The sequence below is a fragment of the Mesocricetus auratus genome, unplaced genomic scaffold (genome assembly GCF_017639785.1).
Source record: "Mesocricetus auratus isolate SY011 unplaced genomic scaffold, BCM_Maur_2.0 Super-Scaffold_100676, whole genome shotgun sequence".
Taxonomy (NCBI): domain Eukaryota; kingdom Metazoa; phylum Chordata; class Mammalia; order Rodentia; family Cricetidae; genus Mesocricetus; species Mesocricetus auratus.
In genome coordinates, this window is record NW_024429266.1 from 54,412,267 (window position 1) to 54,422,887 (window position 10,621).

The window sequence follows — 10,621 nt, forward strand, 5'->3', positions numbered from 1 at the left end:
GTGGTTTGGACCCTGCAGCATATCTGTTGTATGAATTCCCTGTGCAGGACAATGATTTTGCATGTGCTGATAATCAACATATTTTCTCATGAAATCTCTTCTGGAGAATACAGGCCCCAAGAAGTAGCTCTATGCTGAAGCATCTCAATGGATGAGGACAGTGGTCCCCTCCCAGATGCAGGCCAGTACACCAGATAGAGCCTGGGCCCAGTCTCTTAACCAAGGGGCATACCTTATACTCTTAAGGAATTGGAAAGCTCCTGAGAATCAGTTAGCAATCCATCAGTTTTCCTCAAACCTTTTCCCATGCAGTCGATGGAAGCCAGCCAGGGCCTGGTCTATTGTACACTAGATCAGCACTCTGCCATGCTTTCTTCAGATTCCCTCAACAACAGGAAATCCTCCTCATGGCTGGGTGTATTCAGGGTTGGATAACGGCCTAGCCCAAGTCCTCTCACAGACCAAGGGCAAAGGTATCAGTTTCTTCCTGCAGAGGCAGGGTGAAAAGAGAGTGGGCATTCTACAGGGGGACTACTCCAGTCTCTATTTTCCAGGCTGAAAGGAGGCAGAAGAGTTGGGGGATGGTGTCCAAGAGATGGAGATCAGTGTAAAACTAGGTAAGGTTGGATTCACATTGAACCAAGGAGGGATCCTAGGCGCTGAGGCTGTGGGCTCCAGCTAGACAGACAAGGTAGGAGTTGTTGTCACCATAGAGTAATGGTTGGGTTTCCAAGAGATAGTAGCATGGACACTAGGATAGCAAAGGAGATTCTGTAGGCCCTGGAGGTCATTTGATTTCTTCCTGGTGGGACTGGGAATGAGAAGGTCATGGCAGAATTCTGCATCTGGTTCATCTTTGGCTATGGGGGAACAAGCAGGCATGGAATGGCGAGGGGCCATGGATCCAAGTGGCTGTCAAGGACAGTGATTCTGTTTGAACACTGCAAGCGTGGGCCGGGTCTGGTCTGAGCAGTTCCTCCAACGGATCTGCTCAGTACCACTTGGCGGCCTGCTCAAGACTGAAGGGGATGAGGTGCGGGCAACACCAGAGCCCAGACACACGTGTGGGAGGCCGTTTTGTGGACAGGGCATTGTGTTTCCCCGTGGGTGTGGCACCCCGTGGCCTTCCCTGTGTGAGGGGTGCTGCTGTCCCTGTGAATCTGCTGGTCAGTGACGTCTGTGGAAAACAACCTGCACCACACACACCCCCAACACAAAATTGGTAATTTATTGTTGTCATTGTTAGGAGGAAAAAAAAATGTACAGTTACAAGAATCATTTTCCAAACAGAGGTTAAATATGAGCTGAGAAGTGTAAAAAGGAAGAGGAACATCACTTTATAAATCATTAAATTAAACGAATAAACAAACAGACAAAACCCAAAGAACCAACCCCCCATGCTGAGTTCTCTCCTTGTACAACCCTGTGAAATGAGAACAGAAAATGAAATGGGCCATGGAGGTGGGGGCCCTGGGTAGAGGGGGCCAGGAACAGTGAGGATGGGGGTCGCTGGGGTGGCACAGACACTGGCTTCCTCCCCCCTTAGGCCTGGTGGTCTTTGCTACCTGGTTGTGCCTGGTGGGGACAGAAAAGGAGGCTCCTGCTGGCCTGAGTAGTCAGGTCCTCTGCTGGGAGACAGAAATACTTCGCAGGACACAGGACAATCTCCAGTGGCCAGGCTAGTGCCCGCCCCAAGTGCCAGCCTCCACCTTTTTGCACAGAACTTGCACCAAGTTGACCCTGCATCTCTCCCCATCTTTCCAGTTTGCCCCTCCCAGGTCCTGATTGGCCCCTGCAGCATCAAATGGTTGATCTTAATTAAGTCTTTGCTTAAATTAAAAAATTAAAATATATATACATATATATACTGTACACACAGGACAATAACAGGGTGTTGAGAAGGGGGCAGAGGGGAGGGACACAGAGTGGGGACAGGGGTTGCGGGGCGGGGCTGTTGGGAGGGGGGGGAAGTGAGGCTGGGTAAAGGGACAAAGGGAGAAAGGGAGAGAGTTAGGGGAAAAGATGGGGGGGATTTATTTTACAATAAAAACAGGAGTTCAAACCTCAGCAGAACAGGACTCTAGGAGCCCCAGAGGGCCCTCCCCACACTGGGTGAGGAGAAGTGGGTTTGGGGGAGACAACAGAGTGGGCGGGGAGCTCGGCTTCCGGTTGGGTGACTGTGGTCCCTGGTCCGAAGGAGAAGAGCCACAATCTCAGCTTCTCCGTGACTTTGAGTGTTGAATAAGCCACTGTAGGGTGATGTCTGAGTGGAGACAAGAGAGGAAGCTGTAAGTCCCTCCCGTGTGCAGGTCATTCTCTGGCAGCAGAGAAGGCCTGGGGAGGCATAAACAGTTAATCCTGGTTCCTGAAATTGCAGCCAAGAGCTGTGACCCCCCCCCTGCAATAGCAGCACCAAACTGGTGGTGAGAAAGACACAAAGCCCCAGCAAACAAAGGCAGAAGGGCCTGGAATATTTGGTCCAACCTATGATGACCTCAGAGGTAAAAGAGGGAGTGCATGGCTCCTCTTGGGAAGCGGAAATGGGCCTTCCAGGTGCCTGCTGCCTCCAAGGACTAGAGACAAGGGGCAGGACAGGAGCTTTCCAGAGTCCTATGCTACCACATCGGAAGTACGCCTCTCCTCTTCCTTCCAAAGGGCCACCCCTGGAAGAGTGCCAGCAACCCTCTAAAGCCACACACCTATGTTGTCCTTCTCCTTGCAGGAGATGGAGTAGCAGCAGATCTCTCGGTCCTGGATAGCAGACAGATTCCTGCAGGGGGGAGATCGGAGCAAACTCTGTAGAGGCTGGGGCAGCCAAGGGGTATGGGCCAGGGGGAGGAAGGGTCTTTTTCTTGGTCAAAGGGTTGGTTACAGGAGGAGGGTGAGGCTCCTGGAAAGATGTGTCCTGCTGCCACCATGTGGTGGACACTGGGAATAGCAACAAGCCCAGCCCAGCAGTGTTGCCGCTGGGGAATTTGGGGAGCTGAAGCATACAAAGAAAGGCCACCCAGCTCACATTTTCTCAATCAGCTCCTTCTCATCTAGCGCTCCTGCGAGGTCTCGCTTATTACCGAGGACTAAGACCTATTCAGGAGAGAAGCCAAGAAGGGTTAGGACAAGGACACCCCTGCATGGAGCGTTCTCCTGTCCCCAGTGACTTCTGGCCTACTCCCTCTCCCACCCACTCCATCACAGGCTGACCGGGATGCCTTGCAGCTGCGGCTTGTCTAGCAAGTTGTGGAGCTCATTCTTGGAGGCCTCAATCTTCTCCTGGTCCGCAGCATCCACCATATACCTGGGGAAGGCAGGCAGGGACAGCATGTGGACACCACAGGCTGAGGCAGACAGGAAGAGTAGCTGCTGAGGGGAAGAATGACTCCAGTTCCTCCTCCTGAGCCTCTTGGTCACCTCTGGAGAGAAGGACCACCCTGGTCTGACTCAGAGAACACTTTTCCAACCCACAGGGGCAAAGTATTGCAGCTTCTGTCCTCTGGGGAAGCTGGGGCCTGTAGGATTAGCTGTCAGTCCAGCCCAAAGTGACCCATTTACATTTCATGGAAAGCCTAGGTAGGGCCAGAGAAGAAAAAGAAAAGGGTTCCCTCCTAGGGCACAGGGCATGATGCCTCCTTCTTTATTTCCCTTCCTTCCTTCCTTCCTTCCTTCCTTCCTTCCTTCCTTCCTTCCCTCCCTCCCTCCCTCTCTCTCTCTCTCCCTCCCCCCTCTTTCTTTCTTTCTTTCTTTCTTTCTTTCTTTCTTTCTTTCTTTCTTTCTTTCTTTCTTTCTTTCTTTCTTTCTTTCTTTCTTTCTTCTTGAGACAGGGTTTCTCTGTCTAGCCCTGGTTGTCCTGGAACTTACTTTGTAGACCAGTCTGGCCTCAAACTCAGAGACCCACCTGCCTCCTGAGTGCTGGGATTAAAGGTGAGCCACCACCCAGCCATGTGCTTGTTTCTTAAAAATCTAAAACCCAGGTTTATGCAGAGCATGGTGTGCAAGCACTGAATTCCAGCACTTGAGAGCTGAGTGTGTGAGTTAGAAGCCAGTCTGTCTGCGTAGTGAGACACAGTGAGATTCAGGCTATCCAGGGTTACACAGTGAGATCCTGTCTCAAAAGAATCCAGAGCCTTATACATCCTAGGCAACAGCTTTCTGACCAAGTTACATCTGCTGTCTAGATAACAGGCAAGGGAAAAGGAATCATGGTGATTTGGGTTGGGGGCAGTGCCCTAAGTGACACTGCAGGCCTGGCTGGTCAGGTCTAATTAGGTGCCATGACCCAGAGTATATATTTACTAAAATAAACAGCATGCAAAATCAAAGCAGGCCATGTCCAGGTACCAATATGAGCCAGAGACCATGTCTATGTGACTCTACATCAGGTCTGAAGTCCTCGCAGGTGGCGGGGTGGGAGACCCTACTTACACGATGGCGCTCACTCCTCTGCAGTAACGCTCCCACATGCTGCGGAAACGGGGCTGTCCCCCAATGTCCCAGAGCTGAGTGAAAAGAGGCGGAGAGAATGTAGCCTCAGGGGCAGGCAGACAACTGAGAGCCATCTGGGTTCCTAAGCTCCCCTTCCGCTGTCCCCACTACCTTGTGGGTCATACCTCTTTCTCTCCCTCCTGGTTTACCTCTCTCCCATCCGGCTACCTTTCATATTTCCAGTTCTCTTCTCCCATTTCCCTGGCAACAGGATGCCGTTGCCCTCCCCTGGCTGGCTCTTCCCGGAGGCCTCCGTTGCCCTCCCAAACACATGTGGTCCTCCGCAGGCCCCTGCCCTCACCTTGATGGTCACATTCCCTTTGGTGATTTTGCGCATGTTGAAACCCACAGTGGGGATCATGTCCTCATTGAACTGTCCTGACTAGAAAGAAGAGGCAGAATTGGAAAAGATGCAAACAACCACAGGACGCAGATATGCCCTCCCTGAGGGGCTCAGAACAAGAGGCTGCAGGGTAAGGTATCAGTCAAGTCAGATTTCTCAGAGTTGTCACGGGTGTCTCCTACTTTCAGGCAGGGTGGGTGGTCACGTCACCAACCTAGGTACCGTCCATACTTGAAGTTCTATGGGGGAAGAGGCCCCCAGTCCTTTGGCAATCTTAGAGTCTCTCAGTCTAGACAGGGAGAAAGTGATTCCCAGGGTCTAACCTACACTTCTTGGTACCAGAAGCCTCTTTATTCAATCTCCAGTTGAGCTAGAAGGACAATAAATTACTTCTCAGAGAAAGAGGCCCAACACAAGAGACACAGCAAGGAAAGCAGACATATTGCCAAACTAGTAGGAAACTGTTTCTTAAAAATTAGGAGGAGTTAGGCATGGTGGTGCATGCCTTTAGTTTCAGCACTTGGGAGGCAGAGGCAGAGGCAGAGGCAGAGGCAGAGGCAGAGGCAGAGGCAGAGGCAGAGGCAGAGGCAGAGGCAGAGGCAGAGGCAGAGGCAGAGGCAGAGGCAGAGGCAGAGGCAGAGGCAGAGGCAGAGGGATCTCTTGAGAGTTTGAGGCCAGCCTAGTCTACACAGAGAGATCCAGGACTGCTTGGGCTATATAAAGAGACACCGAGTAACTGAGTGAGTTGGGACTAAATCCACCACCCTTAAAATGCAATGCATCTAAATAATCCCAGGTCCACTCATAGCGTTGGTTTGTTGTACTCTACCATGGATGATCCACAATCTATTATTTACCTATGTGTGTGTCTCTCTCTGTGGTGGGGTGGGGAGATCCAGGTCTACAGCAACAGCATTAGTGCTTGTTGAGTATCTGGGAGCTGACAGCAATTCCACTTCCCCAAATTCCTTTCAATTTCTAGTAATTTTCACTTTCTCCCTATCCAGAGTTTCTAAATCTCTGAATTATTCTAAAGTAGCCATAGGCTTCAAATACGACCAGACCCAACTCCTGCCAGGCTATCTTCACAGTCAAGGGTAAGAACAGGAGAGAGTGAAGGCAACAGGGGAGGGGGCGGACTTCTCCTTTAAGCTGAGAGTGACAGTCACTTTACCACATCATCTCCTACCAGGTAATATACTCGTTTGCTTGTCCCATACAGAGGCCAGGGGCTCTCCACTAGCCAAGGAGCCGACATCCAGTTCCTACTCAGTGCCCAGAAGCCTCAGTGAAGTCGCCTGGGCGGGCAGACTGGATGAGTGTGCCACTCTCTTGTATCTGCAGGGACCACCCAAGGTCCAGTGACAAGGTATAGCAGGGAATCCGAATGTGAGGACCATAGCTGGATTTGGGAGGTCCCTGGGTATGTAACCATCCTTTGGCATCCACAGGGGTTGGTCCACCCCAATTGCCCAGCTCTGAAGATACCCAAGTCCCTTATGGAAATGGACTAGTAGTGTACTACAGGGTGTGGTACAGTCCTGACACCAAAGGGTGGAGGGGAAGAATCAAGAGTTCAAGGTCAGCCTGCACTAAATAGTAAGTTTGAGGTCAGCCTGGGCTATATGAGATCCTATCTCAAGAACCAAAACAAACAAACAAAAAACTGTACACATCTTACCATATAATTTAATTAATATTTATTTACTTACTTATCTGTGTGTGCACACATGTGCACATGCCACAGCATGCCTGTGGAGGTCAGAGGCTAACTTCTGAGAATTGGTTCTCTCCTGCAACCTTTGTGGAATCCCGGTATTGAATGCAGGCTATGCTGCAGGCTAGCTTAGAGATGATTAAGCTGTAGCACCCTGACTGTGCCTGATCTTGTCTGATCTCAGGAGCTGAGCAAGGCCAGGCCTGGCTAGTACTTGGATGAACAGTAACTCCCGTGTTCAAGTAATCCTCCTCCAGGACTCTAGAGCAGCTGGGGCTGTAGGGCTCCTGATGAATGCGGCTCACAAAGTTCTGGGAGTGGCTCTAATGCAGCATGGAACCATTGTCACTGGTCTTTGGGAACTAGAAGATCCATAGGCTCCCAAACAGATGAGAGATGGGAGGATGTGACCACTAGCGAAGTGGGATGGAAGAAGACTATCAGACAGCCAGGCCCTCCGACACCCGGAGTTTCTGCTCAGTTGTGAATTAGAGCTAAGTTGCAATCAGGCTAAGATTTAATTTCCCTGCTAATGACTCAAATTCTTCCTGTAAGGATGGAAGCAACTTTACGTCATGGAATCTCATACTTGAATTCATTCTAGGTCATTCTTTTTTTTTTTTTTTTTGGAGATAGGGTCTCATGTATCCCAAGCTGGTTTCAAACTGGCACGTAGCCAAAGATGACCCCGAACTTCTTACCCTCCTGTCTCCACCTCCTGGTGCTAGGATTACAGGCATGTGCCACTGTGTCTGGTTTTATGTGGCGCTGGGGCTTGAAGCCAAGGCTTTCTGCACGTTAGGCAAGCTCTCTGCCAACTAAGCTACACCCCTGGCTCCTCCATTTTTTATTTTTTTTAATGATGTAGTTCTGACTGGCCTCAACCCCCGATCCTCCTGCCTCGGTCCCCAAATGGCTAGGGCTAAAGGTGTGCACTCTACGCTAGGCTTTCACTCCCTCTTGGGTTAGTTCAAATTATTAGAAACATCTTTTATGACTCAAAAATGCATCTTCCTATGACTTCTCCCCTTTGTTCTTTCGTCCTTTTGGGTACTCCAAGACTAGTTCTATGGTGATAACCTCTCATATTTTAAGACACTTGGAATGACCTCCTTGATGGGCATGGCAACTCACGCCTAGGGAGATGAGACAAGAGGAATCAGAGCTCAGGACCAGACTGGGTCTCAACGAAAAAAGAATGACTTTTTGTTTCTCTTGGACAAAAACGTATCTCCCCCTTTTCCAGTACCACAGCTTTCTTGGTACTCAGTAGATTTCTGTTTCTCAGACACGCTCCAATGGCTCTGTAGGTACCTTCTAGTTCACATTCAACCTGCTGAGCACCCGGGCTCACTAAACTCTATGCACAGCCAGATCTCAGAGTCAGGGTAAAAACACAAGGGTTTCCCTCTGTTTGCTGAGACAAACAGGGGCCAAGTAATAGGCAACGGCAATTCAGAAAGTCAGTGGTGGGTATGGGCGCAGAGCCCGGGGGTCCCAAATCTTTCTGCTTTGTACAGGGAGTGGCAGAATGCCTGTGGGGACTTTGGTGGGCTTGAGATTGCTGGAGTTACCCAGATGCTGGAATTCCCTGCCGCCACCAAGGGGGTAGTCAGAGCCTCTTCAAAGAAGAGAAATTTGGCTTCTCTTTTAAAGTGGTAAATTTTATATCAAAATGGAGAATACAGGAGCTGGGGAATGGAGGGATGTTGAACAGCATACAAACTTTCTTTTTTTTTTTTTGAGACTAAGTCTCTTTCTCTCTATGACCCAGGCTGCTCTCAGACTTGGGATCCTGTCTTAGCATTCAGAGTGATGGGGTTACAGGCATGTTCCATCATACTTAGTTTCAGAGAACCTCTTGACTCTGGCAGTAGAATTTGAAAATTTGGTTTCCATCCCTGGCCTGTCATAGCCTTCCATACTCTGAGAAGATGCTGGTCTTGAAGGGCAGGTCCAGGCCAAGAAGTTGAACTCACCACGGTATCTGTGTATACAGAATTATGGCTTTACTGACACTCCCTAGGGACAGGAGGTGATGTCTAGGCTGAGTCCAAGCAGCTAGTTTCTCCTTTTGAGAAATATCAGAAATGTCTTCCAGACCTAAATGCCCCAAACCAAGCCACCTAGGTCTGCAGATAGGTGGTAATCCAGGTGTTGATTTCCTGCTCTGATAGCCCAAGAGGCAAGTCAACACTAAGCCTAAACAGGGTTTCTGATCCTAGGGACACAGCATGACAGACAGAAGCCAGAGGAGTGTGCTAGTTCAGAAAAACATTATGTCCTAAACCTCAGCAGAGGTCCTGTGGAATAAAGGAACACTGGGTAGAGGAGGGTATAGAGGTCAATGGCAAAGCATGTTTAGGAGAAGGAGAAGGAGAAGGAGAAGGAGAAGGAGAGAGAGAGAGAGAGAGAGAGAGAGAGAGAGAGAGAGAGAGAGAGAGAGAGAGAGAGAGAGAGAGAGAGAGAGAGAGAACGCCCATGCCCAATTCCAGCCTTCCATCTGCCCAGCGTACTACTATCCTCTATGAAGGGCTCTCCAGCAAGGATGCTGAGTTCTGTTGGGCTTCAAGGCTGGGCAACAAAACAATACAGGCAAGTGGTGGCACCGAAGCTGGCTGGTCACACACCTTTACAGACCGGCACATTAGTATTTTTTTTTTTTTGCCGGTATCTGGCTAATTCACAGCTCTCTTGAAAAATTTATCTTTGGGAATGAGGCTGGGTTCGGGAAAAACTATGCCCCTGTCCCAAGCTTTCCCGGGTCCCCAAAGCCCAGACCTGCCTAGTTTTGAAATACAGGCTGCAGCCATTACTGCAGCTCAGCTCACGCACCCAGGGAGCTCATCTTCCTCTTTTTTAAAGAGAAAATTTAACTCCTTCTCCACCACTCCTCTGGCACAGACATACAACTGCAGTCGCCCCACCCCCAGGCCTGACTCCCCAAAGCCCCCGGAGCGGCTCTGTCTCCTATCCCCAAGTGGATGGCGCCCCTCGGGTCCACAGTACCTACTCCTGCAACTTCTGAGCCAAGTGGAGTCTCCCAACTCCTTTTATGGTGCCATCCATCCTGGACCCCCGCGACACCGCAGGCCCGGGACAGGTTCCGGGGAGGAGTCTGGGCTGGAGTCAGGACCTCATCTGACTCCTCTGCCTCTAGGGATACCTTCCCCGGCCCAAATGGACCAGGGCTTCCGCGTCCAGCAGAGAGGACACAGAGCCCTCGGGGTGGGGCTGGACTGGGAGGACCCCCTGGTAACACGCTCCGGCGGCGCGTCCCGTGACCCTCCACGCGCGGAGCGGGAAGGCCCAGGCACTTTCGCCCTGTCATGCCCCCTGTGCCCGAGCCACGGGGGCCTGTCAGCCTGCGGCGGGTTCCCGGTGCCTGGAGACCTCTCGGTGCCACCAGCCCCATAACTCCAGCTCAGTCCCCTGGTTCTCGCTACCCCGCCCCCAGCCCTGCCATCCCAGCCCAGGCCTGAGAACCACTAGCACGCCAGCTGGTCCCCCAAGAACCGTGCTAGGCCCCAAGCGCCCGGAGCCGGCTCCTCCCTGCCCAGCGCCCGGCGGTGCCCGGCCACGCCAGGCGGCGACTCCGGCCGCCTAGGGCGCGGCGCGGGCTGACACATCTGCCCTCGTACCGCGATCACGTTGACGAAGGTGGTCTTTCCCGAGTACTGCAGCCCCACCAGCGTGAGCTCCATTTCCTCCTTCCAGAACAGGGCCTTGAACCAGTCCAGCAGCTTGTTAAACAAAGCGATCATGGTCGCTGCCGCCGGCCGCGCCCGGTGCCGGGTCCCCGCCGCCCTCGCTGCCCTCGCGCTGCGGCCCGGAGCGGCCCCTCCCCGGTGCGGCCGGGTCCCGCGGCTCGGTGCGGGCGGAGGTTGGAGCGCGGCGGCCGACGACTCGCTGCCCGCGGATCCGCTCGCCGATGGGTGTGGCCTCAGCGCCTCCTCCTCCCCCGCCGCCGCCGCCGCCGCCGCCGCCGCCCTCCAGCGGGCCGGGCCGCGTCCTGCTCGCACCCGAGCGCGCTCCAGGCTCGCGCACCGCCTTGGCCAGCGCCCGCGGGCGGGGCTCCGGGA

The 10,621-nt window shown here is 52.4% G+C and overlaps 1 protein-coding gene across 1 annotated transcript; it reads right to left on the bottom strand.

The window, feature by feature from the left end:
- Window positions 1-1,210: 1,210 nt before the first annotated feature.
- Arl8a (ADP ribosylation factor like GTPase 8A) lies at window positions 1,211-10,423 on the bottom strand. Its single transcript, XM_005073393.3, has 7 exons — window positions 10,181-10,423; window positions 4,781-4,861; window positions 4,420-4,493; window positions 3,202-3,295; window positions 3,017-3,084; window positions 2,700-2,770; window positions 1,211-2,263 (listed from the first exon to the last, which is right to left on the bottom strand). Exons 1-7 carry the CDS (start codon window positions 10,301-10,303, stop codon window positions 2,214-2,216), a joined length of 561 nt encoding a protein of 186 aa, XP_005073450.1. The 5' UTR covers window positions 10,304-10,423; the 3' UTR covers window positions 1,211-2,213.
- Window positions 10,424-10,621: the final 198 nt, after the last annotated feature.

What these genes read in the sequence shown, in the direction of transcription:
- Arl8a (XM_005073393.3), bottom strand. Translation starts at nt 10,303, where the DNA reads ATGATCGCTTTGTTTAACAAGCTGCTGGACTGGTTCAAGGCCCTGTTC. An exon ending in CCTTCGTCAACGTGATCGCG is followed by an intron (nt 4,862 to 10,180) that starts GTACGAGGGCAG and finishes TCTTCTTTCTAG; the next exon opens with TCAGGACAGTTCAATGAGGA. An exon ending in CAAGGAGAAGGACAACATAG is followed by an intron (nt 2,264 to 2,699) that starts GTGTGTGGCTTT and finishes GTCTCCACTCAG; the next exon opens with ACATCACCCTACAGTGGCTT.